Here is a 27153-nt window from a genome sequence, read left to right as displayed (position 1 = left end):
CTGGGTCAGGTTCGGTCTCAATCCTATAAAAAACTCCAAAAATTATTTGTGGCCTTAGTTCGGTCTGGTCCAATGAAACTTGGATTGCTAAAAATTTCAAACTGGATTAAAAAGTTGATTTTTATTCTCGATTGTTTGTATATTCATAAGTTTGTTTTTCCTATGTGCAAAAAGTGGTTTTAATTCTGTGTTTTGTCTAACATCGGACTTAACCCTTAAATAACTATATTTACCGGTGGCTAATTTGGTTTACTGGTAACTACAAAACTCAACAAAATCATTGAAATGTTGCCACATTTGGAATCTCTTTTGTAAAAACAACTATCAAATATTAATACCAAAAATGGCCCCTGCGATATGGAGGAGTGGTCGTTTTCTTATAGCATCGGCAAATTAAGTGTCATTCTCAGTGTATACACGTTGACCCTTAAATATCGACCCATCAGAATTTGTGGACATGGTATGAAATTTGTCTCTTTGTTTAAACTTAACATTGGACCCAGACGCAGCCGACCAAACCGATGACGGCTTTTGCCTTTTGGGTGTTAGAGTCTATGTTTTTCAACGACGACAATATACCAGCTTCTCTACAGTCAAAATTGTTGACTGATCAAGTTCTTGAATCCAATCGTCACATATCTACATACAGCTAAAAGTTATCACTTTGATGGGGAGATTTTTTCAAATATTCATTATGACTTTGTCGTACCTCCAAAACCCGCGATTTTAGTGTTTACGAGTGATATAGTTTTCACTGATTTTCTATATCCATAGTGAGGAGGCTAAGAAGCCACTTTCGACACGAAAAATGGGAAACTCAAAGGTGACTTCCATATAAATGGAGGAAAAAGTTACTACACCTATAAATCCCGCAAGAAATGGGCATTTGTTTCTAACAGAGTACAGAAAACAGTGACATGAACTACAAATATATGGAAGGGATTTCAATGAAACGCCACAAACAATGAAACCAACATTACTACTACTGTCTAGATTTTCCACTACTGAAGTGAGTTTGAGGATGATCCTTTAGGGTTACAACTCATTTCAGTAGTACGGCCCAGCAATGAGAGACTCACAGTTCAACATAGTGCCTCGATCAGGTCTTGATAGCATCAACTCTAGGCTTCCATAGCCCTAGCCTGTATTTCTGGCCATACTTGAGTATGAGTTTCCTCTGCAAAACCAAAAATGCAGAACTGTGAAATCCGTGGGGTATTAAAATAGGAGAGCTGGATTACTGTACAAGAACAAGATGGCGTAATTCCATAAACACATAAAATGTATGTGAAGGAAAGATGTCTAGATAAATTCATGCTTTTTGGATTAAATAAGCAAGACTTGGCGAGAACAGCTCACAAGATCAGGAAATAAGAACATAGATATAACTCGATCAGTTTCTTTCGGCCATTCCTCCAACGTAGAAAATTTCAGGATCCCAACACCTTTTTTTTCCCTTTTCCATTTACTTATTTGCTTAAAATTATGCAAAGGAACAAATCCAATTTACAAGGGCTACCTAATCCACTAAGAACCTTGGTGCAATGATGGTTTTAGATTAGTTTAACCAACAATGGCCAAATGAATATTCATAAAAGATGAGACTTTGGTACGTACATGTTTGATAGGGATGCCAAGCTTCTTGAGTCTGAGGGTACGCGTCACAAGCAGCTTATGAAGATCACCGATCTCAGTTTCAATTTTGGCAATGTGAGTCTCAGCTCCTCCTCCAATCCCGCCAAGAAACTCTGGAATCCCAACCTTCTCTGCAACACACCATACACAAGAATCAAACCAAATCCCCAATCGCATTGACCATTAAAAGATCTTCCAAGGTCTTCGTTGAGAAAAGAATCAAAATCCACAAACAACACTGTTACAATAACCAAGATCCGCAAATTCCACCACTAATTTAGCTAGCTACGAAACTGAATCTGACCAAATACTAAGATTAAACCAATGAAACCAATCCAAACGTATACTCCTGCTAATATAGGGCCTCCTTGGATGAAGAAGAAGAATCAAATCCAAACCGCGCGAATGATAGCTACATACCGAAATAAGTGGCTGGTTTGGAGTAGAATCTAGGGAGGCCAAGAGCCGAACACGAGTTCGCTGTCCCAAAAGATGCTCTCGCGCTCTGAATCAATCGTGTCCACGCCATCATCACTGATTTTCTTCCTTTCCTCGCCTGAGCGAAACGCCGAAACCTGGATTATTCCGGCTGTTTGGGTTTCTTTCTCTCAAGGAGGTTGCTTAGTACGGCGTCGTTGTAGTGGGAAATCAAACCAAGAATTAATTAATTCTCTTTGTGGGTTTATGAATGGGCCTAGCCCTTTAAGTCAATATTTTGGGTATGAATAATCTAATGCATCTGACCATTAAAATCATGAGAGGTAAGCTATTGACAGAAAGAGTAATTTTTTTTACGCTCCCAAAGTATTCGACAAAATTCCTGTGTGGGAATCAGTTTTCTGGAATGATATTCAATTGTCTGTTGAAGATTGAGTCAGCAGAAATATGAGTAGCAATCTATAAAACTGAATCCTTTACATATATTTTATCGAACATTTTGATTGGTGAGAATGGTGGCTGAATCTGTGTTCGAGGAAATAACCGTGTGATTTCATGAGTAAAAAGAAACAAATGGAACATGCTGCTTATCTTCCTCGTTGCCTGTGGTTGAGGCGTTCATTGCACAGTGTAACCGCAAAGATTGGTAAGTGAACTCTTTTCTTTGTGGGGTTACATAATGTACAAATCAGTTAACAAGGCCAATGTCTTATTGTAAAGTGGTTTGAGTCTAGTCATTGGTATTACGACAAAAAAAGAAAATTCTTACTATTTGTGGAAAAAGTATTGTTTTCTTCAAAAATATATGTGCACAGATGAGCTGTAGCTGTAAATCTGTAATGTACTACTAATTTGGTTAACCTGTGTAACATCTGTTGCAACAGGAGCTTTAATATCTTAATCGTCTTCGTTTTTATGGACAAAACCAATTTAAATAAGAATCTGTGACTTTGCTGCGGCCCTAGAGCATTTCTTCCGGCCTGATTTGGTTAGAGCGCAGACGCAAGTCTCTAGAAGCTCAAGGTCTTCTTCCCAGAACAAAGAGGATGCCATTTCAGGGTTCTGCAATAGCTGCTTTGAAGTTAAGAAACCAGCAATTGTCCATGTCTGGTAAAGCCGTGACTTTTTCCCTATGAACTTCCCGTCTCTTGTATCGTAGTACTCAGGCCACCTGTCAGCTTGGAGCCTCTTCTCAGCCAAGGTAACTGCTTTCTCTGCTAATTCTGGTCTACCCATCTTGATGCATGCCAATGTGAACTGAGAGAAAATTCAATTCACATCACATATGTTACTTATTATGTATAGATTTCCTAGCAAATATATAAATATAGATGTCGTCTGATTTACGCAATTGCTAAGAATCCATGCTTACTTGCCAGAGAAGTGTTGGCCATGACCCTCCATTATGATAAGACCAAGGCCTACAGAACATGACATAGATGAAGTCTGGTCCATCTTTCAAAAGTATACAATTAATAGATAAAATTGGAAGAGAGAAGAGCTCACGTGTTCTTTGGGTCACTCCCGGTGATTATATGCCATTCTGAAGATTCCAAAGCCGGGTAGCATATCTTAAGTGGCATATGCCCTATGAGATCATTCCATTTCTCCTCAATCAAATTCAATATAGCTTGGTTCTGTCTTGGTGTTCCTAACGAGGATACGATTGACCAGAGGTTTCCCAGAGTGAAGAACCTGAAGTCCATGTGAGCAGGCTGCAGGTTTCCTACAAGAAATCCAGATCTAGGACTTTCAGGAATCCAGTCCATTAACCACGGAGAGACCTGGTCCGGGTAGATGTTGAACTTGTTGGTGGCATCCGTAGAGTACTCCTCTGTTTTGTAACGGTAGATCTCATTGATTTTGCTTTTGTCAACCCAATAATTTTCTCTTATGTGGAAGGATATTGCGCTGAGCCTGTTGTTAATGGTCCTTATCAGGTTCTTAGAGCTCTCATTTACAGTAAGCATCTCACGAGAAGACCGTAGTGCGGAATAGAACAAAGCCTGTGTCATCAGAACCAACATGAGACTCGTTAGTCAAACTGTTACTTTTTGAGATTCAAATATCAAGAGAAAACTTATTTTTGGAAAATTACTTGGATCTCAAGAGGGTGACCGTGGATACCCATACGCCTGTCTATCATGCAAGAGCCATCAGTGACTAATAAAGTTGGAAACATATCAAACCCATCAGCTAAGCACAGGTTTGCAATCATCTTTATCCCTGTCTGCACATCTACCCTCTCTTGCAGCGAGTAATCCCCTGTGATTTTCCCGTATGCTCTCAACAGGATTATCCACCACAAACCTGAGATTTCTCTATTTAGACCAACATGTGTGAATCAAATCGTTCAATTGCTGGAAGAATCAACAGTGATGTATTCTTAGCTACCGGGAATCAACAATATATTATCCTTTCTTAACCTATTTATGATACGAAAATGCAGATTGAAGAGGCAAGAAAGTACTGACCAGAATCAACGGGGGCAACACGACCTATTGCTGATTCTCCAAAATCAGGATCCAGAACCTCTTCGAACTTGTCCTCTTCAAGCGGTAAAGTTCTAACTTTGAAACTCGCAGGCATTAATCCTTGTCCTGGACTATAACAATCAACCGTTTTTTCCCAACTCTGGAAATACAACACCACAACAACACAACATTGACCTTTCATTTGAATGAAAAATTTAAGGATTCTTTCAGTGCGTGTGAACAAGCATTCATACCTGCAACTGCAACGTGTGAAGAAGGAAGTTTCGAACAATTTCTCCTTCCCCTTTCATCAAAAAAGCCAGAGCCGAAGGTACAAAATCCCTAATAAAGACCTGATCATAGTTTAATGGTGTTGTATCGGTTGGATCATTAGCAGCCATCGTACCTACTGGCGAATCGCAGTATGTCACTACTGATTGCCTCAGCAATCTCCAAGCTTCCTCCTCAATTTCGTTTCTTTTATTATCCTCTAGACCATCTCTATCTATGCTTTTGTCATCTCCATTGATCACCTTTTCAGCGTTCTCATCTCCTTCTAACCTTTCGATAATTTTCACATTTACGCCGTTCTTGGCGATTCTCTGATCCAGTGTCGTGTCCTTTGTGCAGGTCGAGGAAGCAGAGAGGCTTCTTGCCTCAGAAACAACCTGAGCTGTAACAGAGCTTGGTATGCCAGTACAAAATGGCACAGCATTGGTCGGTTTGCTGATTCTATTGGAATCTGGATTGTTGATGTTTTTGTTTCTGAAGCTCGAAAATGGAGAAGGATGCGATTGAAACGCAGTGTCTCTAGATGGAGATAATCTTGTAAGCGCACGGAGAATACATTTTGAGGGTCTCATCGTTGAGTTTCCAAGAAAAGCGATGGCATTCATCATCAGAAGCCAACATGCAGATTGCAAAGGACAAGTTTTTGAAAAAGAAAAAAAAAACTTTGTTGCGTCGTTCTTTATATATCTGAAAATTGTGAATCCTGAGAGATCTGTATTAAGAAAAGGAAATGTTTTGTGGATGTTGGAACTAGTTTGCGGCTAATTTGATCGCATCACGGTTTCTATTAATACACCAAACTTCTTCATTTTCGAAAATTCTTCTTTGCCTTGTTTCTGCTTAATTTTTGACATTTGTATGCTTTTAATTCAATAAAAAGGTATATATTTAGCTTGCCTCCGAGTCCCCAATTTTGGCTTCGGTTTTTACTCCGAACCAAAAAAAAAGCGACATGAGAGTCCGAACCTAAAAGGAGTTTTCCCCTTCCACCTTCTCTCTTGTCTCTTTCCCCATCCACACTCATATAATAATCACAGTTTAGCTCTGCCAAATCCAATAATAAACATTAATTTACAACATTTTTTCCAAAAAAAAATAATCTAAACGTTTTTCGTCACTATCTGTTTTGTCACATTGTCCATCGATCGTAACGCTCTGTTTCTGTATACTTTTTCTGTGAGTGATGCCAATCTTGACTTAAATCAGATGCTATTAGTATTTGGATTCATATACCCATCGTGATTAAATTCAGATACCTATAGATAATCGTTGCTCTAATTGATACTAATAGCTTTTGATTTATATTCTTCTACGGATTAAGGAGCGAGCTCGTGGGTTTGTGTTTGCCGAGGATTTTGGAGGGAAAGTTTGATTTTTGAACTTCAAAGTCCCTTTTCTGAATCTCTCTCTCTCTTTACATCATTTATTCTGAATTCATTTCTTATTCCTTCTCTTTGCTTTCTCTCTCCTCTGCTCTGGTAGATATCAGAAAATGAGAAATTCTTAGATTCGTGCCAAAATCAGAGAGATCTGATATTCTCCGAAGACTTTGAAAAACCCAGAATACTCCGTTTCTTTTTAACCTTCAAGTCACAATCCCCTTTCTATCACAGCTCAAGTAAAGTCGCGATCTTTTTTTATTATTAATATAAAGACTCTTCATTTAATTTCTGAAATAATGGTCAACTGCCATGTTCACATGCAGCAAAAAAACTAAAATTTTCTATCTTCTTCCTTTCAGAGTTCTGAGATTTGTGATTCAGTGCATGCAAGAGCTGAACAAATCATTAAGGTGCAGCCATTAGATGATAAATTAATCGGATTTCAGATGTCTTGTTCTGAGAAAACGACGGTGGATCCACTTCTGAAAGATTTGGATGAGAAGAAAGAGAGTTTCCGGCGGAACGTGGTGTCTCTGGCGTCGGAGCTGAAGCAAGTGAGGGGCCGTTTGGTTTCTCAAGAACAATCCTTTCTTAAGGAAACCCAATCTAGAAAAGTAAGTCCTTTTTTTTTAATTATTTATTCTTCTAATTTTCTCTCTTCCTTTTGTTGGTTGGTGCTATAGTGGTGGGGTCAAATCCTATTTGCTTGCTGGATTCCTGGGTTTTAAAAAACAACGGAATCAGATAGAAATGATTTGGCTTCTTTTTGTTGTTTGTTCAGGAAGCAGAGAAAAGGGGAAAGAACCTGGAAATGGAGATGTGTAAATTGCAGAAGAGATTGGAAGAAAGGAATTGCCAGCTTGAAGCTTCTGCATCTGCTGCTCAAAAGGTTTATACTCACATACCACTTTTGCCTCTCTCTCTTATTATGATCCCATTATGTTACTACTTACTAGTTACAAGGTTTCAGTTTTCTTGTGTGGTCTTTTTGTTATCTCTTGAGTGGCTCCAAAATCCTAAGAAGACAACTTATCTTTAGATGTTATATTAGCTGTGATTCATTAGGTTTAGCGATCTAAGCTTGATGTTTATAAGTCATACTTTCTGGTAGAAATGCATTGCTCGTCACAAACTTGTTTGATTTATATTCATTTAATGATATACTCTTGGTTATAGTTATACTTTCTGATTTTATAATCTTGTTTTGAGAGAGCAGTTTATCAAAGAATTGGAGGAAATCAGATCACAGCTCAATGCAACCAAGCAAACCGCAGAGGCAAGTGCTGGTTCTGTTCAATCTACAGAGGTCCAGTGCTCAATGCTGAAGAAACAACTTGACGATAAAACACGTTCTCTCCAAGAACACGAAGACCGTGTGACTCAGCTCGGGCATCAGCTCGATAATCTGCAGAGAGATTTGGGCCTTAGAGAGTGCTCAGAAAAGCAGCTAAAGGAGGAACTTACTAGAATTGAGCGGGAAATAACAGAGGCCATTGCAAAGGCTGGGATAGGTAGCACAGACTGCACGCTCCAGAAGCTTCTAAAAGATGTCTCTCCAATGAATTTCGAGAGGATGAATAGGCTAGTTGAGGTGAAAGACGAAGAGATTACAAAATTGAAAGATGAGATAAGGTTAATGTCAGGTCACTGGAAACATAAGACAAAGGAACTTGAATCTCAGGTAAATTTATCTTTTTCCTGACTCTGTGTTTGTTTGTTTAAGTTTGAGACTCTCAGTGAAAGATTCAATCTTCTAAGATTTGGAAACAACTGTAAAATTTCGCAGTGAATTTTTGACCCTTTGAAGATTTAGAATTAGCTGTTTAAATTGTCAATGAAAGTTTCAATCTTTTGATTAAAAAAAAACAGCTGGAGAAACAGAGAAGGACGGATCAAGATTTGAAGAAGAAGGTACTGAAGCTAGAGTTCTGTCTTCAAGAAACTAGAAGCCAGACAAGAAAGCTGCAGAGGGTAAGTATAAATCCTTTGACATTCGTGTAGCTTCTTGTTTGGATTAAAAGGGTTCTTATGAAAATCTTCCTTTTTTGTTGTTGTTGTGCGATGAATGGATCACAGAAAGGGGAAAGGAGGGACATGGAGATCAAAGAGATAAGAGATCTGATGTCCGGGAAACAACAACGTAATGAAGAATCTTGGGAGAGACAGAAGTTCTGGGACAATTCAGGGTTCAAGATCGTTGTTTCAATGTCGATGTTGATGTTAGTCGTAGTCTCCAAGAGATGACTTTGTTTCTTCTTTTCTCTTTCTTGTATGTATAGAATGTAGTTTCTTGGCTCTTGCAGATAGTTGAGGAAAACCTAGTCATCATATATATTATACATTTATCTCCATTTACGAGATAGCCTTGGACAGTGTTGAGAAGAGTCAAATGTCTTGGAGATTTTGGTTATCCCCGTAGCTCAGCTGGCTAGAGCGTGGGTCTTATGAGCCGAAGGACTACGGGTTTAGGCATAAGCATACTTCTTCAGGCCTTTTTTTAAAGGCCCAATATGAATACCAAGCCCAACTCAAACATGTTAACGTTTTCTTCTATGTTTCGCACTATAAATGTCGTCGCGGATAAATTTGAAATTGTTTTTCTGCTGTCATAATTTTTCTTGCCTCTCCGACACGTTCGACACGTGGCCCCGGTTCAGCCTGTAGACTCTTTGGAATATTCCAATAAATCCATATATATGTATGTATGTACATAACCTGGAAATACCCAAACTAACCTTACTTTGTCGCTTTCTCACCGACCCCACATCCCAGCTTTGTCCAAATTCAAAATGTCCCCATCCTCTTTAATAATTATTATTCGGTTCTTCGATTAATTTAAGAACTAATTAGAAAAACTATATATACTTGGCTGGAAATGTCATTATATTTATGGCTGTTGGTTGTTGAACTAGATACTCATAATTTTTTAGCAGACAAATGTATGACATTTAGGAGCTAATTATTGGACCTCTGTAAAAAAATATACTTTAAATCAATCATAAAAAAGAAAATAAATAAATATACATATACATGAAATTAAATAGTGTCATTTAGTCCATTTAGCCTAGCAACTTTGACATTAGGAGTTTGACTCCTTTTTTAAAAGTAGGAATGAAAATGGTTCTGAGAATGGAGCTACTAAAAGAACCAATTATAAACTTGTATATAATAAAATCAACTTTGTATGTTCCACTGATTACATGCAAAACGAATTAGTTAAATATATAAACAAACAATAGTTAAAAAACAAAGAATTAGTTAAATATAAATCTTGATCCTTTAGCTTAAAAAACCAATATTACCATGAGATTATTATTTTTTGTTAATATGTCACCGCCTTTAAAAAAATTTCAAAAAAAGTAGAGAAGATAAACGTTTTAGTAGTTGCATTAATATAGTACAGCCACAGGTATTGGAGAGGGGGTTAAAGTTTGAATGGTCAAAACTCAAAAAGCGGAAAAACGAAACCCAATTGGTTTCAAAGTCCAATTTACTAACCCCCGAAGACTATCTTATTAATTTTGTTATTTTTTTGGATTTCATTTTACGATATATGACTGTCACCAGCGCATTATAGCATATACCCCCCTTATCAAAAAGCCCAGCCACAGAGCTTCGTTTTTATTCTTACAAATTATTATTCACCAGACCAAAATTGAAAAAGGAAGAGAGAGAGAGAGAGGAAGAGAGGGAGAGGAAGAGAGAGAGAGAGAGAGAGGAAGAGAGAGAGAGAGAGAGAGAGAGAGAGGAAGAGAGATTCATCATCAACCTATCTCCCTCCTTCCTATGGATCTACTCATATCTTGATTCTTCCACCAATTTCTCCGTTTTCTTTGATCCAAATTTCTGGGTTTCCCGGTACGTTTATAAATCTCTTTTTTTTTTGTTCCTTTTTTCGTCATTTGCTTAGTTTTCTCATCTTAAATTCTGGGTCTTTATAGTTTCCCAATTTCCAGTTTTCAATTTCCAAAAAAGTTATTAGTTTTTAGCTTCATGCCTTCATCCAGTTTTTATGTTAAATAGATCGGTAAATATATACTAATCGAATTGGATTTCGATTGACTACGGATTACATCTCTTAAATTTTGTTGTTTGAGTTGAAATTTGCTATCTTTTTGGTATGTTATCCATTTTCCATGATTTTATTTCCTTATTTGGGTTCTATACACCTTTTCTTTCGTTTTTTGATATCTCCTGATTTTGAGGTGATATAGTTGTTTTAATATTTCCACTGTTTTTATAAAATCCAAACTTTGCATGTTGATAGTTTCCCAGATGTGTCTTGAGATTAACTTTGTTGAGTATGCTCTCCTCTGTTTTGTGATTGAGTTGTTAAGCAACTGTGAATTGCAGATATGGTTTACTAATCATGTCCTAACGATCACTTTACCAATTGGTTGTTGGCTGCAGGTTGAGTTTTTGATCTGATCGAGATTTGAAGAGTGACCAAGGAAGAATCATTTTTTTCACAAATTCTTCTGCAATTTTTTGTATCCTGGAATGGCCTCGGTGGGCATAGAGCCTAGTGCCCCGGTTAGAGATACTGCTGGAAACGCGACTGATGTTGATAGATTACCTGAGGAGATGAATGACATGAAAATTCAGGATGATAAAGTATGCTCTTTTTCCTTTCTTTGTGGTTTCGGTGCTGTTTCAGATTGTGTTTTTCCTCGTTTCAATGATTTTGATTTTGTTATGATCACCAGGAAATGGAAGCTACAATCGTAAATGGCAATGTGACAGAGACTGGCCATATAATAGTAACTACTATAGGTGGAAGAAATGGCCAACCAAAACAGGTTTGTGTTGCGCAAAACCGATCCTTAATTAGTTGGTTCAAATGGATTTTAGATTGCCAAGTTAATTTTCCTTGGATGGTTTATTTGCAGACAATCAGTTACATGGCAGAGCGAGTTGTTGGGCATGGCTCTTTTGGCGTTGTGTTTCAAGTGAGTTTGAGTTTTTGTTCTTCCTCGAGTCACTTATCTATGAAACTATGTGTCTTTGCCACTCACCACATCAATTTTCCTTTTTATTATTTCAGGCGAAATGTTTAGAAACAGGAGAAACTGTGGCTATAAAGAAAGTTTTGCAAGATCGAAGGTACAAGAACCGTGAGCTTCAAACAATGAGGCTACTTGACCATCCAAATGTGGTGTCTTTGAAACACTGCTTCTTCTCAACAACCGAAAAAGACGAGCTTTACCTCAACTTGGTCCTTGAATACGTTCCAGAAACAGTACACCGCGTTATCAAACACTACAACAAACTTAACCAACGAATGCCTCTCGTTTACGTCAAACTTTACACGTATCAGGTAGATATTAATTTTCCGGTAATTGTCCACTGTAATTTGATATCTCTTGTTGGAGATTTTTTCTTGAGTCTTTTATATGTTTGGCAGATTTTTAGGTCCTTAGCCTACATTCACCGTTGCATCGGCGTGTGCCATCGCGACATAAAACCTCAAAACTTGTTGGTAAATCCACACACTCATCAAGTGAAGCTATGCGATTTTGGAAGTGCGAAAGTATTGGTGAGTTTAATGAATCTCTCTCTCTCTCTCTCTTTTGAAGAAGACAAATTCAACAATTTATTGATCAATGCTGATTCTTGAAAAACAGGTAAAAGGAGAGCCAAACATTTCATACATTTGTTCGAGGTATTACAGAGCACCCGAACTCATTTTTGGAGCAACCGAGTATACTACAGCCATCGATGTCTGGTCTGCAGGATGTGTTCTCGCCGAGCTTCTTCTTGGGCAGGTTTGTCAAATCTCAAATCAAAACTTCTTTGTTCTGTTTCAAACCAGTTTGACCAATCTGTTCTTTTGTTCATGCCAGCCATTGTTCCCGGGTGAGAGCGGTGTTGATCAACTTGTGGAGATTATAAAGGTACCACCTTTGTAATGATTTCACTCTAAAAAGAGTACCTTTATTATACCTGACTCAAAAGTATAATGCTTTACTTTATGACATGTGTAGGTTTTGGGAACACCAACAAGGGAAGAAATCAAATGCATGAACCCCAATTACACAGAGTTCAAGTTTCCTCAGATTAAAGCTCATCCATGGCATAAGGTAATTAATTTGGATTTAAAACATCAAGCTCACTGTCTTCTCTAACTAAGCTGTTAACTGAAACGACTTTTCATCAAAATCCAGATTTTCCACAAGCGAATGCCTCCAGAAGCCGTCGATTTGGTCTCAAGGCTTCTTCAATACTCTCCCAATCTCCGTTGCGCTGCTGTGAGTATTTGCAACTTCTCTTACTTTTGTGCATTCTGCAAAATCTCTTTGGCTGATTTTTTGTTGAAATGTGTGATCTTGCCAATTAGCTCGATGCATTGGTCCACCCTTTCTTTGACGAGCTTAGAGATCCGAATGCACGATTACCCAATGGACGTTTCCTTCCACCGCTCTTCAACTTTAAGCCTCATGGTACTACACAACCACATTCTTCTTTTATCTTCAAATTGTCAAATTTTGGCCTGAAAAGAAAAAATAAGTCAAATTGCAGATATTGAGTAGTTAAAGCTTGATTTTTTTTTTTCTTGGTTTATGCACTTTGGAGCTATAATCAGCTTAACATAAGAAGAGTGACTTAAACTCGTGTTTTTTCTTTCTATGTGGTGTGAAAGCAGAGCTTAAAGGTGTGCCTGTGGAGATGGTGGCTAAGTTAGTACCCGAACATGCGAGGAAGCAGTGTCCGTGGCTCGGTTTGTGATTTATCTGCTGTTACCTGCAAACACGAAAACTAGAGCAAGCAGTCTGAGAAATTCATGCTCTTCTCTCTTCTTCTCTCTGTATTATTACTATTATTAAAAATCTCAATCTGATGATTTTGTAACCCTTTGCTTGTTTTATAAGTAGAGAAAGAGTGAATCATTGTGGGAGGGGTTATGATCATGTAAAAGTCAACAAAGATTCTTACCATTTTAAAGAGAGTTTGGTGTTTTCTTTGTCATTCTCATAAGTTAAGGTCGGTAATTTAAGAGAAGCAAAAATCGGATGTTTCTCTTTTAACACTTCAGTAAGACATAATTTTTCCAGAATTATCAAAGAGAAAAGAGATTCCACCTTATACAAGTCATAGGCAAAATGCTCATTTTATTCCTCAAGTATTTCACATTGCAATAAAATTCCTCATGAGATTGACTTTCACAATTCATGATTAAAAAAGTCAATCGTTACAACACAAACGGAAAACTTGTCGGATTATATAATCTTCACCGGAGTTCTCCGCAAACGTTTTTCTCCAAAATTTGAGCACCAAAATCCTTGCCCAGAAACTTTGAATTAGGACAGAAATACTTGATGAATAAAATGAGCATTTTTCAAATTATTTTATTTATATTGATAAAGAGAGAGGTCACGTGATGTTCTCGTGCGAATGTAAATAAAAGAAAAAGTCACGCGCAAGAAACATCCCAGTCGCAGCAGGTGCGCGTTGCGCGCGTGTCGCCAAAATCGAAAGGTAAGCTATCGATTTTGTTCATTATGGGCATACACGCGATATTGAGTCAAAAATGAGCGAGTGTACTGCGTTTTGCGTGTTATCATGCTGTCGTTTTGGGCTCGATTTTGATCAATTTTTAGCAATTAGGAAACATGTTCCTATATGACACTGTCCGTCAAATTAACATCAATTATATCACAGTATATGCGTTTTGCTTGTTATCCCTTGCCGTTTTGCTTTTTTTTTTTTCTTTTCTTTTTTCGCTTCGTCGGATCTCATTTCGCCTATTAAAGACTGTATTGGTTTCTCCGGCTTACACGGAAATTTCGATAGCTCGAACCAGCCTGAAGACGGGTGTAAAGTTGTTTCTGAGGTTATGCAGAGAGGGAAATGCGCTTGTGCCATTGTCTATTGGCTATGGATCCTTCCGTCAAGATCCAAACTTTCGGAAATTCGTATAGGCTCTGTTTTGCTTGGCTCAGATGATATTTACTAGTGAGAGAGATGAAAAAACCCATGATCCTATATTTTTTCTTTTTCTTCTTAATCTCAAGGCTTACATCTTGGACATATGATGGATTGCTCTATTACCAGTTATCAGGTAGAGAAAGCTATAAAGCACAACACTATTGTCATCTTGGAGACTGGTTCTGGCAAGACCCTTATTGCCATTATGCTTCTTCGTAATTAATTTCAACCTGTAAAATTTGTACAAGTAATCTTCACTTGTGCAGTTTACTCGTGAGTAGTACGAATGCAGTAACTTTTAAATCTATTGAGATCTCTGAGTAGATATCTTTCTGTTTGCAAACTATTATCACTCGTCATATCACATTCTGCTCATTTTCATAAGAAGTTGGCATATTAGTTACAATGTGTTCTATCCTCAACAAAGTTGTCTTGTTTTCCAGTCAACTTTGCCAGCTTCAATGCCTGAAATTCAAAGTGGAGAACATTGATTGCATTACAAAGTCTTTGAAGAAATGTGAGCATAAAAAAACTTCGAAGTGGAGAAGCTCGAAAGAGAGATTCAGAAGATTTCTTCCGAACTCCCTTCAATTTAAGTCCTTCTGACCATAATTGGACTTTTTATCTCCTCCAACGCAAGCCTTTTGCCATCTATTAGATGAGCGAATTTTGGCCATGGAAAACAAGGAACAGAGTAAAATAGCATCTGCATCAAGACTGAGTTTTTTTCTTCTATTAGCCGTTAGATCAGATGATGTTGATGTATGCTGTAGGTTTTGTGGCCATTATATCGCAATGGTTTTAGGCGAGAAAGCATTTAGTTAAGAGTACTCTTTAGGTTATGTGATTCTCAAGATAACAAAAAAACAAATTTTTATATCAAACCATTCTTATGTGTTTCTTCTTCTCTATCCTTATACTTGAGAGTGAGAACTTGAGCAAGAAACTTTTATCGATTTGATTAAAAATCCTACAAGGAAGTGTTGAACTTAATAATCCTCTTTTTTTAAAAAGAAAAGAAAAAAAGAAAAAATATCCTCCTTTCTTACAGATTGAACACTTTAAACTGTCGATGGAAGTTAAAAAGTGAAAAGAAAAAAAGTTAATAAAAAAAAACAAAGTGGAGCGCAATTAAAAAAAAAAAAAAAAAAGAAAAAAAAACTAGCATTCAAGAAAATAGTCTTTACAAGTAGACTTGTTGTGACCAAGTCCCTTGCACCTACTACATTGCAGCTGCCGCTTCATAACCTCTTCCGCCGGCGTTTTCTTCTTCGGCGGCCTCCCCGGTGGTCGCCGTGTCGGTGGCGGCGTTACCGTCACCGCCGAACCCCCAGAGCTCTCTCTACACATCTCTCCTTCTAACAACGGAGCCGGATTTATCGACATGGAGTATGTGAGCCTATAATTCTCAACACTGAAATATCTAGAACAGAAGTCGTAAGGGCTACGTCCATTACAGCTTATAACTGCCACTGCATGGTGACACGGTAAGCCCGTTACCTGCCAAACCTTGCAGCTACAGTCCCACTGCGCCATGTTCACGACCTCGTAAGTCTCTCCACGGACTTGAAACATATTGTTATCCGGAGATGGCGCCACGTGAAGGGTTTGCGCTTTCACGCACTCTTTCTCTAGCTTTATCTCAATGGAAGGTGTCAATCTTCCATTAGCCTCCGCTGCGTTAATCCGTCTCACGTGGATCAGTCCCATGATTTTCCCTCTGATCACATCGACCATTTGAGTTATGGGTAGATCGTTTGCATCTGAGGCCCATGTGAAGAACGGTTCACCTGAGTTTGAAGTCATGTGGTTGTAACGGGAACCAGGAAAGTAAGCGTTGGCCCAGTGATCAGGCTGGCTGTTTTGCACGATCCAATTGTAAGCGTCCATCGAGAGGCCTTTGATGTTCTCCACGTGTCTCTCGAATGAATCCGCTCTTGGTGCATAAGCTGCTGAGTAGAAGTCATCCACGATCAAACGCTTTATCTCATGAGAGAACGGTCCTTTCAAGTCTCTGATGAGCTCCTCTGTCAGATACCGCAAGCAATATCCGTGAAACGAGTTTGCAAACACTTTCGGGATCGATTCTTGCAGATTCTTCTGCCGATCCGCAACGAATGTGATGGGGCAAGATTCATGCAGATCCTTTTGCTGATCGTCAACAAAGTTTATCGGGGAAGGTGTGGTGAGAGCAGATCTCAGCTGAAGCAAGAACCATTCCCAGTTATCCTCTGTCTCCGCATCGACCACCGCGAAAGCCAGAGGAAACACTTCGTCATCCCCATCCACAGAAGTTGCCGCTAACAAAGTCCCCTGATACTTTGATTTCAACGGCATACTATCAAGAAACACTAGCGGTCTACATGCCTCGAGAAAGCCATAAACCGAGGCGTGGAACGAAACGAAGACACGGTGAAAACTTGAATCTTCCTTAGTCGTGAATGTAGCCAAGCTTCCCGGATTCGTTTCCATGATCTTCTCGCATAATAACGGAAGCTGCTTGTAGCCATCCTTGTATGATCCTTGAAGCTGTTCTCTTGCGATTTCTTTTCCACGCCAAGCCTGAAAGTAGTTCAGCTGAATCCCATACTCTTCCTTGATGTCACTGACGATATCTTTCGGTTTATAGTTTGGAAAAACTTTCAGCTTCTCCTTTATAATGCTAGCAACCCAGCTCCTACTCGTCTGGAGACCGTTTATGCCTCCCGCACCCTCACAGGTATGCGACGGATTCATTTTCTTGATACAGATCAGCTGAGTGGTTGATAGCCTCGATGCATGGATCCTCCATGGACAACCTTCCGCTTTGCATTTAACCGTCACTCGGTGGCTATCGTTCTTCTTGTAGCGGAATCCAAACTGGTTCGCGATGGCGTACTTCCGCAGGGCTTCACGAAACTCACCTACGTTTTTAAACCTCTGTCCAACACCTGTGATTGTGTTCTGCCATTGCTGTGTTCTTGCCTTTGTGAGAATATCTCCTTTAGGATTCGGGACTTCAAGAATCGATGACATCATATCAGTTGGATTGGTAATAATCTGTGCATCTTCAACTCGGTTCACGACTTGCTCCATAGTTACAACAGGAGGAGCTGACACTGACACTGAGAGGGGAAGATCATCTGCTCCAGTTGTGTCATCTATCATGTCTTCCAGAGGAACTGGAGGAATCGCTTCAGACAACGTTGTTCTGCTAGACCTGGAATAAAAAAGAAGAAGCAACTCTTAAAAAACCGAGATAAGGCGATGATGATGAATCTTCTACTAGCCGGCTTCGCTTACCTGCTCGCCGGCATGTTTGAAATGTCAGGAGCAGCTTCTTCGGGTATGAGATAGACATCGGCGGTGTTTGAGTTCTCGTGAAATTTAATCATTCGTTTCAAGTCTTTATCGTTAGAGATGGAGATGAGAGTCTTCTTGTTATCAGGGAGAAAGTATTTGAGACAAACTGTCCTGACGTCGCAATTAAACATCTCCCCAATTTCTGAGATAAAGTCTTTGAATTTCATCTCTTCATCCACGTCTATTGCGTGAGCATCGCCGCCTTTATAAGTAAGCACTCCGCCTTTCTCTGTCTGAAACTCCCCACCAGACATACATATTGCTATGACCCGTTTCCCTGACATGCCCTGCAACAATCAGAACAAGAAACCAAGCCACAAACCACACCGTCAAATCTGTAACAATCCCAATCCAATTGCATGGTTCCTAAAGCTTTTGAAGAAGAAATCATACTCTGTAACACCTAAACATAACGAAAGCAAGCAATTTAAGCGCTGTAGAAAAGAAGACATCACACAATCACTACGAAACTATTATTTAGCTGGGTGAACCAATGCAAAACAGTGTCATCTCAATGATGATGGCACATTCAGAGCCAAAAGATTGAAAATTTCAGATTCTAACTCAACCAGTAAGGCACTTGGCACCAGAAACTTGAATCCACACTCACGAAAACAACAATCTTCACCAAATTGCAATGAAGAAACAGTCGGATTTGATTGAAAGAGGAGGAAATTCAGGGAAAAGGAGGCAAAGCTTTCAACTTTATGGTCCAATCCAAATTCCAGAACACCTAATTCTCGTAAACCCTAAAGATTGATTAACCTCGGTTCCTAGACAAATGTGGAATCTGCCACCTAGCCGAGACAGCAATCCTAACTAACGATAACAAGTAACATTATATCCGAATAGGAGACAATTGAATAGCTCAGCGGTATCACAGAATTTGGGCAAAAGTTTCAAAATTGGGAATCGGGATAATCCTAGAACCAATATGCTTTTTCTTTTTGTAGCTTGTAAGAATGAGCGATTGAATTACCTCAAAATTGCGGAGAACCAAGAAACCCTGATCCGGTATTGAAGTTTTATGATCGATTTCTCGGAAGTAGCACGAGAAAGAAGAGGGAATAGCCTGACGACCCTGGGAACTTTTTTTTTTTTTTTTTTCTTCTTTTGCATTTATTTTTTTTTCTTATAAATAATTTAAGTGTAGTTGAGCTATCCAAATTGGAAAACTTACGGCAAATATTTGTTTTTCCTTTTCTTATCGCTATAAAATAGAAAATATGAAAAATGAAGAAGTAGGGAAAAAATTTAAAAAAAACTGATGCATGACCAAAAGAATACAAAAATAAAGGACTAATTGAAGCCCGAAAAAAAAAACTCTACATTGGTTTAATGTTTTTTTCTTCTCAAATCCAATGCTGAAAATAAGACAGGTTCGTTTAAGGTAAAGCCACGTCAGATGTTCGAGTACATATGTACTTGAATAAACTGTTACAAGTGTAGATAGATGTTAACGACCTTCTCGGCCAGCAAATCACCCATCCATGCTCAGCCTGTTGTTTCTTCCTTGAGAATATAAACTACATGTCGTTTTGCAGGCTGCCTCTTACATGAACAGCATGAAGAATCATTTGATTCATTCCAAACATCGTGCCATACTGCCATCTAAAACCAAGTAACATATCTCTTATCCTATGCTACGCAAAATGAATGGTTTACAATTTCATCAAAAAGAAAAACGCCAGAATCAGACCAGAAAGCGATATGTTATGGAATATGAATTCCTTTTCTTTTATATATGTTTGGGTGTATATTTATGCTAGGATTCGTTTCGTTTAACACAAAACATTACTAATAATCATTGTAATCGATTACAGCTAATATTAATATTTAATCGTAAACTAATGCGACGAACCAATAAAAACAAGAATAAGAAGAATGAAAAAAGTAAATAAGTAGAAATGATTCTACAACAAATTGGAGCTTTATCAATCTGTTGGCCATCGTTCGAGTACTTCTTTGATGATTTGTTTGGTTCACGTGATGAAAAAGAATAGTTGGGTGGAGAATTTAATTTTACTGGCCAACATAACATTGTTAACCTTTATCTTTTAAACGAATCTAAAAATTATTCACGTGTTTTTGCTCTTAATTATGAGATTTTGATTATATTTGTTTAATTTATTACTTGTTACCATCATCAGCACCAGTGGCATTCTTTCGAGTTCGAGCTAAAGCTAGCGTTTGCTATATTTCTACATAACAACGTACGTAGTTATACTATATCTATTTTTAAAACAAACGTACGTAGTTATACTATATCTATTTTTAAAACAAACGTACGTAGTTATAATTTTCCCCAAAAAAAAATTTGAGACTAACATCATGTTTTTCTGGTTTTTTTTTTACCCAATTTAAGGGAGTATATAATTGTTACAACAAAAAGAAATGAAAGGTCAAAATCATGATATACTAGATATATAATGTCAGTTGTCAACCGTGGTAATATACAAAAAAAAAAAAAAAAAAACTGTGATCGTCACTATTTTTAATGAAAAATCACAACAGTAGACCCCCATTTTAAAAGGGCCATCAATCGATTCATTAGCATTATATATAGAGATACAAAAGATATATATAGCCATGCATGTCGCTCAAGTAAAATAAACTTTAGTCCTCGATCTCATTCTTTGCAAGTAAGGCTACTTATTTTTGTAATTTTCCGGATTACTGGTTACTTCCAACTTACAACCCATCTTATATTCCTATTACATATTTCGATACCCGTTTACCTGACCAACTTTCAATATATATAGTGATCCCTATATATATATATATATAAGTTCCGTTTTAATTTGCTGGTCAAACTGGGAGCTGAAGTCTGGTGGAGGTGGATTACTTAGCTCTGGTTATAGCTATATAATTGCAGTTTATAGGTGAAAGATTACCAAAGAAGATTAGGATATTTTTCTTATGAAAAGACGCCTAATTAATAGATATTAATTAGCGATTATATATGCATATAGCTTTTAGTTGTTGGATATATTCCACAAGAAGCAAGAAGAACTCTTATTAATTTATGAAAATATTGAGTCTTTATATTCTCCAACATATTCTTTTTCGCTTATCTTTTGACTGTGTGCTCTTATCTTTGTTTAATTTTATAGAATAATATATAACAATGCATCCCCACCAAATTATAGACTTTTTATATACTTAGTCGTAATATATGCAGTCATCCCTATGCTAATACGAAACCGATTATTAGTTCATTCACTCACGTTAAATATAGTATAACGTATTACGTACAAAGCATCCCAACTTTATTTCTACGAGACCATAGAAAAGCCATGCGTATTACGTAATAGAAGTTTCTATGGACTTTGGATAAAAGTTAACAAACAATTCTCTAAATGCTTACAACCGTAAATATATATATATATATATAGGGAATTCAAGAGTTACTAGATCTACGTACTGAAGCTAAATGTTGACCGATTAAGATTTTTTTCTTCTTTTTGACCAAATTGACCGATTAAGATTGAACAAATAGAGCCAATCAAATCATATATACAAAGTCGATAAATATAATGTAGTTCTTATCATGGGTCATTAATACATTTACAGAAAAACAATATACCTACCTGGCTACCAACAATGGTTTAGTTTAATTACCTTTGTGGAATAAAATAATCAGTAATACACGAGATCATAATATCTGTATAAAATTACACATTACACATTTCAATGAAAATAACAAAATTACGAGAGTCAGTTATAACTGATATGGTTGAGATTTTTTCTTCTCTCTTAGAACAGTTTAAGTCTTTGGTGAAATTTGAAACGTGGACTGAGGTAACATAATCAGGTGGTGGATAATTTATCTTTTAAACGTCAGGGTCCAAATTAGAATTTTCTTCCTAACGGGTCTACGTACTCTCATTCTAAATATTATTGATCGCTCATATAACTTCGGTGAAAAAATTTATAGGTTAATTGAAGCTTTAGTAATTAACATGAAAAAGTGTTTTTGAAAATAATGAAAGTGGCCTTAGTTAGGCAAGAGTTGCCAAGATTGATGGGGAAAGTAAAGAAGGACAAGAAAGTAAGAGTATGTTTGAGTTTAATAATAAAGAAAATTCCATTTTAACTAAAAACAAATAATAAATCAAAATGATTTGTTCCTAAAAGAATACTATACAGAAAAAAGGAGGCTGAGGAAAGCGTGAGAGAAAAGACTAAAGGAAACATAGAACTTGGATGCCTAACCAATGCTTTCATTTTTGAGGTCAATTGAAACCAACACATTACATGAGATTTTACAAGATCCCACCCACCATCTGATTATGTTACCATAGTCCATGTGCCACCATCCCCTGCCGTTCGATCTCCCTTAAGATTCTCAAACACTAATATCCCAATTAATATGATTTCCACGCTTAATACACTTATATTTGAATTTATTCATTCAACGAAATAATTTTAATTTTGAAAAATTGACATCGTTTCTTGAATCGATATAGATTGAAATTTCGTGATATAATCTTGAGTTCTTGAAATACTTTGGAGCAAGAGATGCATAATGTGGTTCGAGCTACTAAAATCTAAAGCGAACCGAACTTTAATTTGTCATATCAAACTTTTTATATGATTTTGAAAGATATACCACTCACGAAAATTGAAACAGACCAAATAAAAGATCAATGGAATTAAAAAAAAAATAACATGTTTTGTAATAAATACATCCAAACAAAAAACTGAAATATATCGAACTAAAATACTCTGATTTCCTCAGCACTAGGGGAAAAAAAAGGAAAAAAGAAAAAAAATACTCTAAATTACTGAAACAATTAGGGGAAAAAAAGAAAAAAGAAAAAAAGAAAAAAAGAAAAAAAGAAAAAAAGAAAAAAAGAAACCTCAGCACTAGACTTGTGTTACTGCATGCGAAAAACAAACGTTAAGAAATAATAATTTTGAAAGACCGGTTAAACTATTATTTTATCGGTTCACTGGTTAATATTTTGGTGAGCCATATTCCTTATAAATACATTCGCAAACCCACATTCCACTTACGGCACCAACACAGCAAAACAAACTTCTAATTAAAAACCTCTCTCTCTCCTCTTCCGTGTCTCTTCCTGTTCTCGTCTTGTTCTGTTCCAAAACCAGACAATTTCAAGAGAACAAATTCTAATGGGAGGAAACAGATCACACAGTAGCAAAAGGTTCTCTCTCTTCGGCATCTTCAAAACACGAAGATCTCACAGAGTAGAAGCAGACGCCTCTTGGGACGAAGTCGTTTACACTCGCAAAGCAATGGCTAGTGACGAAGACAAACGCTATTGGGTGGCTGAACCAGGCATCGACCGCAAAGCTTCTGCCTTTATCGCCAAATTTCATGCGACTCGTGTCTCTGAGTCCGAGCGCCAGACTCTCTCTCCATACCCATCCGAGAAGGCATGATGACGATTGATTTATGAATGAAGATGATAATGAATATGACGATCAAAGGCTGATTTGATTCTATGTAAATTGTTTTTTATTTTATTTGATGTGTTCTTATGAGAGTTTATTGATTGTGCCTTCATTGTAGTTAAAAATTGATCTTTCTTTACGATTCTCTTCGTCTAGCTTCTCATTCATTTTTCCTTCCTTTCATCGTGTAGCTAGTAAAATAATCAATATTTAATTAAATCATATGGACTGTTTTTTGGTTGTCGGTTAATAAACCAATTCAAATAACGTTCGACTTTGTATAGTTCTTGTTTTTCGTACAATCTTCATATTTATTTGAAGAGGAACAGAAAGAAGGGAATAATTAAAGACTATTAAATTCTCACAAAAACCAAGAAGTTTGGTTAACTTTTTAGAGTATTAATAATTTTTTCACAAAAAAAAAACAAATCTTTTAGAGTAATAAAGCTTGTTCAAAAGAAATACTAACATTCGTACATTTGGAATAACAAGATTTGATGAGGCTCCCAAACACCCAAGTTAATTTAGGATGTAGCTTGTTATGAATTTCACATTGACTATAAGTTAAAACATCATCTACTACTAGATAAGTAATTTGACCAAGTCATTCATTCAAATTGGAAAACCATGAATTTTGACATAGCTACATATAAGGTTTTCAACTAAACTAATCCAATCAAAATAACATCGTTTTGGTTTACGTATATATGATTTTTAATTATAGTATTTTTTAACAAGAGAAAATCGACCGTATCTTGAGATCCATTAAAAAATATAATAACCAAAAAACAAAGATTTGAAGCCAGTTGTAGAATCAATAACTTTATATGATTGATATTATTTGCATGGAGGGGAGGTCCTTGTTAGTTCTTCCCCTTACATAATGCTGCAGTCTTTGTACAAAAGGTACATTTTAAGAGTACTTTGATTCCTCTTCTCTTTTCATTCGCTTTGAGCCTTTTCTTGGTTCATACACTCTTACTTTTTACTGCCAATTATTAACCAAAATATTCTCTTTAATTTTATTAGATAGTTGCAAGTCTAGTGATTTCGTAGTGGTACAAGATTCGATCTCCACAAAGTAAAAGAAAAAATCACTCACATTACAAAGAAAACGAATTAAGACTTACAACGCAGCTTAACATCAAATTAAATATATAAAATTTTGGTTCATAATTTTGTAGGAATGTAGTAAACGAAGACAAAAAAAAAAAAAAAGATAAGATAAAAAGTCTGTACAATATATACTACCCTCAAACTCTAATTTTAAAAAGAGAAATTATTTAGTTCAATTTACCCATTAAAAAAAAAGTCAGAATGAAAAAGTCATTTGGAGTACTATGTGGAATCATTGAAAGACTCCTCAATGGCCAGTACTCATCGGTCTCTATTAATTGACTAATTTGAGTAATGCGTACCATCTATTTGCACCCAACATGCATCTCCACTCCCAAATTTGCTCAACCTAAGGATCAATTCGCACCCCAAACTCATAAAATTACAAGGAACAAAAACAAAAATAGAAACTAATACATATTTCTAATGTAAAAGAAGAAAACAAACTCACATGGGTCGCTTTAACTTCAAGAGCCCGAGCGCAAAAATGAAAAATTCTTCAGGATTAAATTTCACATATGTGCAAAGAATTCTCATCATGTTTTTTTACCCCTAAATTATTTGAAGGCTTCCTCTTTACTAATTAAATATTATATAATATGAATAAACCTGAAATTTAATTTATATAAAAAAACTGCAATGCAAAACTGACATTTCATAAACTTAAATCCTAAAACAACACTTATTATGAAAGAGAGATAGACGGAGAGATAATTATACTCTCCGCAAACAAACAGCATAACAAAACACAAATAATAATTAACTAGGGAATTCTAAATTCCATGAAATGCAAAGACAATACATATCAAACCAAAGACTTATTGCCGATAATCAATAATCATCAGAAACAAACGTCATCGATGGATATGATTTAGGGTTGCTGGAGGTAGTAACGGTTGTTGTCCTCTATCATAGGGAGACACATCTGCTCAGGATTGTTCATCATCTGATTAACCAACCACGCTTCCTGCTGCTGATTCGGATTGTAAATTCCATCTTGACTCACATTTGGATATCCAAACTGATTCTGGTACTGGTTGTCATTAAGATGTAAGTTTAGCTGGTGATCGCAAACACCTACCGGATTCATCATTTGATAGTAAACTTGTTGGTCATTTGCGGCAGGCAGAAAATTATCTCCAAAAGTCATACCCGGCTCTGGTTTCGGGTCTGAAGGGATAATGGGCCTCAAAGCCCATAACTCATTCGGTAGTAGCTGAGGAGGGTTGAAAACATCTGGATTTGGAAAAGCCGAGGGGCCCACTTCAGCTATAGCTGCTGGTGCCATGACATCAGCAGCTGAAGAAGATTCTCCATACTCAAGCTGCGACTGAGTCAGGGTCTGATTCCTATGGTGATAGAGCTCCTTCAGATACTGATCAATGTACTTGCACAAATCCTCACGAGTTTTATCAGTCAGCGAAAGCATGTCACCTTGCCCACCAAGAAACTCGAACATGACCTCCTTCATCATCCTCTCCTTGTTTTCTTTCGTCTTCTTGTCGTTATTCTCCATGGTTTTGTTGATGCTTTGTCTGAGAAAACCTTCATGGTCCACCATTTTCTTTTCTTGCTCTATCTCTGGCAGCATCACGAACTTCTCCACTACCTCCTTCACTCCCGAGTTCGATGGCCACACCTCCGGGCCTGAGCTGAACGGACTGTAGATAACTGCACATGCTTCGATACCGCAGAGAACGGAGAGCTCGTGGATTTTTTTAACGAACCCTCTCTTCCTCTTATTGAATGTTGCTTTCCTCATTGAATCATTGGTGATGTAAGCTAGGTTTAGCTTCTTCCTCGTCATAATGATGACCACAACAATGCTTTTTTTGTGTGTGTTTGTTTGTGTTTAACTGTGTATTGTTATGTCTTGTGTTTGTGTTGTATTTTTTTCCAGGAGTTTGTTTATATAGAACTGTGAGTGGTCCAGATGATGTTATGTCATTAGTTGGCAGAATTATTGCTAATTATTTCATGAAAATCCAAAATTAATAATTTTTATGAACTAATGATTAATTATATACGCCACGTGGTATATAATCAATAACGACAACTTGTTGGAAAATTTAGAGAGGTTAGGAATACTTTTTCATCACTAAGGTTGTATCACCTTAAGAAATTCGGATATTACCTTCTTAATGGCTATAAATATGTAATTTGAAAACAAGAAAAAGAAATTGCTGTTTTATTTCTAGAAGATACATTGAAATTAGTTGGTGAATTGCTGGCAATGTAAGTATGTATACCAATATGTGTGCAATTTATAGACACATTCACCATCTTAATTAGCTTGAAAAACAAATAATATGTTTATTATGTATTATAGGATTAAATGATTATTTTTAGAAAACATCTACCATACATTGCATGTTCTGAATTAATCTATTTCGGATGTGAAAGAACATGTTTTTAAGGTGTTAAGTTAAATTACAGCTTGCAAGAGTTTTCTTGTGTAAAACAATTTAGTTTTTGATCATTAAAATGGTATTTAATTCTTTGTACATAGAATCATATCTACGTTAAAAGTATCTCCAAACCAAAACCTCATTTTCGTATCTACCTGAATTAATCTATTTCGGATGTGAAAGAACATGTTTTTTAAGTATTCAATTAAATTACAGCTTGTCAAGAGTTTTCTTGTTTAAAACAATTTGGTTTTTAATCATTAAAATGGTATTTGGTTCTTCGTACATAGAATCATATCTACGTTAAAAGCATCTCCAACCCAAAACCTAATTTTTGTATTTATCTAAATTAATCTATTTCGGATGTGAAAGAACATGTTTTTTAGGTATTTAGTCAAATTACAGCTTGTCAAGAGTTTTTTTTGTTTAAAACAATTTGGTTTTTGATCATTAAAAAGGTATTTGGTTCTTCGTACATAGAATCATATCTACGTTAAAAGCATCTTCAACCCAAAACCTCATTTTCATATCTACCTTAATTAATCTATTTTAGATGTGAAAGAACATGTTTTTTAGGTATTCAGTTAAATTACAGCTTGTCAAGAGTTTTCTTGTTTTAAAAAATTTGGTTTTTTATCATTAAAATGGTATTTGGTTCTTCGTACATAGAATCATATCTACGTTAAGAACATCTCTAACCCAAAACCTCATTTTAAGGAT

The 27153-nt window shown here is 36.6% G+C and overlaps 7 protein-coding genes and 1 long non-coding RNA gene across 11 annotated transcripts; 4 read left to right on the top strand and 4 right to left on the bottom strand.

Moving 5' to 3' along the window:
* Window positions 1-824: 824 nt before the first annotated feature.
* LOC18023950 lies at window positions 825-2288 on the bottom strand. The gene is made up of 3 exons (XM_006407963.2): window positions 2056-2288; window positions 1618-1766; window positions 825-1177 (listed from the first exon to the last, which is right to left on the bottom strand). The coding sequence occupies exons 1-3, from the start codon at window positions 2165-2167 to the stop codon at window positions 1100-1102; spliced, it is 339 nt and encodes a 112-aa protein (XP_006408026.1). The 5' UTR covers window positions 2168-2288; the 3' UTR covers window positions 825-1099.
* Window positions 2289-2953: 665 nt separating this feature from the next.
* LOC18023949 (probable alkaline/neutral invertase A, chloroplastic) lies at window positions 2954-5559 on the bottom strand. The gene is made up of 6 exons (XM_006407962.2): window positions 4802-5559; window positions 4548-4707; window positions 4172-4383; window positions 3580-4079; window positions 3446-3494; window positions 2954-3330 (listed from the first exon to the last, which is right to left on the bottom strand). The coding sequence occupies exons 1-6, from the start codon at window positions 5444-5446 to the stop codon at window positions 3004-3006; spliced, it is 1893 nt and encodes a 630-aa protein (XP_006408025.1). The 5' UTR covers window positions 5447-5559; the 3' UTR covers window positions 2954-3003.
* LOC112088968 lies at window positions 3779-5384 on the top strand. The gene is made up of 5 exons (XR_002900780.1): window positions 3779-3920; window positions 4014-4279; window positions 4367-4631; window positions 4768-4878; window positions 5178-5384. It is a non-coding gene; the product is annotated as an uncharacterized LOC112088968 (long non-coding RNA).
* A 1107-nt stretch (window positions 5560-6666) lies between the features above and the next one.
* On the top strand, window positions 6667-8464 carry LOC18023948 (nuclear envelope-associated protein 1). Its single transcript, XM_006407961.1, has 5 exons — window positions 6667-6834; window positions 7002-7109; window positions 7437-7901; window positions 8090-8191; window positions 8297-8464. Exons 1-5 carry the CDS (start codon window positions 6667-6669, stop codon window positions 8462-8464), a joined length of 1011 nt encoding a protein of 336 aa, XP_006408024.1.
* A 1367-nt stretch (window positions 8465-9831) lies between these two features.
* On the top strand, window positions 9832-13181 carry LOC18023947 (shaggy-related protein kinase gamma). 3 transcript variants are annotated; one of them, XM_024159329.1, is made up of 12 exons: window positions 9832-10077; window positions 10628-10834; window positions 10927-11019; window positions 11110-11169; window positions 11265-11537; window positions 11625-11756; window positions 11845-11985; window positions 12064-12114; window positions 12205-12300; window positions 12385-12468; window positions 12558-12660; window positions 12861-13181. In XM_024159329.1, exons 2-12 carry the CDS (start codon window positions 10721-10723, stop codon window positions 12944-12946), a joined length of 1233 nt encoding a protein of 410 aa, XP_024015097.1. In that variant the 5' UTR covers window positions 9832-10077; window positions 10628-10720; the 3' UTR covers window positions 12947-13181. The 3 variants fall into 3 exon arrangements, with proteins under 3 accessions (XP_024015097.1, XP_006408022.1, XP_006408021.1); XM_006407959.2 differs by having other exon boundaries at window positions 9832-10078; window positions 10631-10834; XM_006407958.2 differs by having other exon boundaries at window positions 9835-10078; window positions 10631-10834; window positions 12864-13181.
* Window positions 13182-15091: 1910 nt separating this feature from the next.
* On the bottom strand, window positions 15092-18596 carry LOC18023946. Its single transcript, XM_006407957.2, has 3 exons — window positions 18468-18596; window positions 17429-17775; window positions 15092-17345 (listed from the first exon to the last, which is right to left on the bottom strand). The coding sequence occupies exons 2-3, from the start codon at window positions 17770-17772 to the stop codon at window positions 15308-15310; spliced, it is 2382 nt and encodes a 793-aa protein (XP_006408020.1). The 5' UTR covers window positions 17773-17775; window positions 18468-18596; the 3' UTR covers window positions 15092-15307.
* Window positions 18597-22578: 3982 nt separating this feature from the next.
* On the top strand, window positions 22579-22914 carry LOC18023945. Its single transcript, XM_006407956.2, has one exon. The coding sequence runs from the start codon at window positions 22628-22630 to the stop codon at window positions 22895-22897; it is 270 nt and encodes an 89-aa protein (XP_006408019.1). The 5' UTR covers window positions 22579-22627; the 3' UTR covers window positions 22898-22914.
* A 1982-nt stretch (window positions 22915-24896) lies between these two features.
* LOC18023944 (agamous-like MADS-box protein AGL80) lies at window positions 24897-25832 on the bottom strand. 2 transcript variants are annotated; one of them, XM_024159884.1, is made up of 2 exons: window positions 25260-25832; window positions 24897-25085 (listed from the first exon to the last, which is right to left on the bottom strand). In XM_024159884.1, exons 1-2 carry the CDS (start codon window positions 25830-25832, stop codon window positions 24897-24899), a joined length of 762 nt encoding a protein of 253 aa, XP_024015652.1. The 2 variants fall into 2 exon arrangements, with proteins under 2 accessions (XP_024015652.1, XP_006408018.1); XM_006407955.1 differs by having other exon boundaries at window positions 24897-25832.
* Between the last annotated feature and the right edge of the window lie 1321 nt (window positions 25833-27153).

The sequence above is a fragment of the Eutrema salsugineum genome, unplaced genomic scaffold (assembly GCF_000478725.1).
Source record: "Eutrema salsugineum unplaced genomic scaffold, Eutsalg1_0 scaffold_13, whole genome shotgun sequence".
Lineage (NCBI taxonomy): Eukaryota > Viridiplantae > Streptophyta > Magnoliopsida > Brassicales > Brassicaceae > Eutrema > Eutrema salsugineum.
This window is presented reverse-complemented; position numbering and strand designations above follow the sequence as displayed.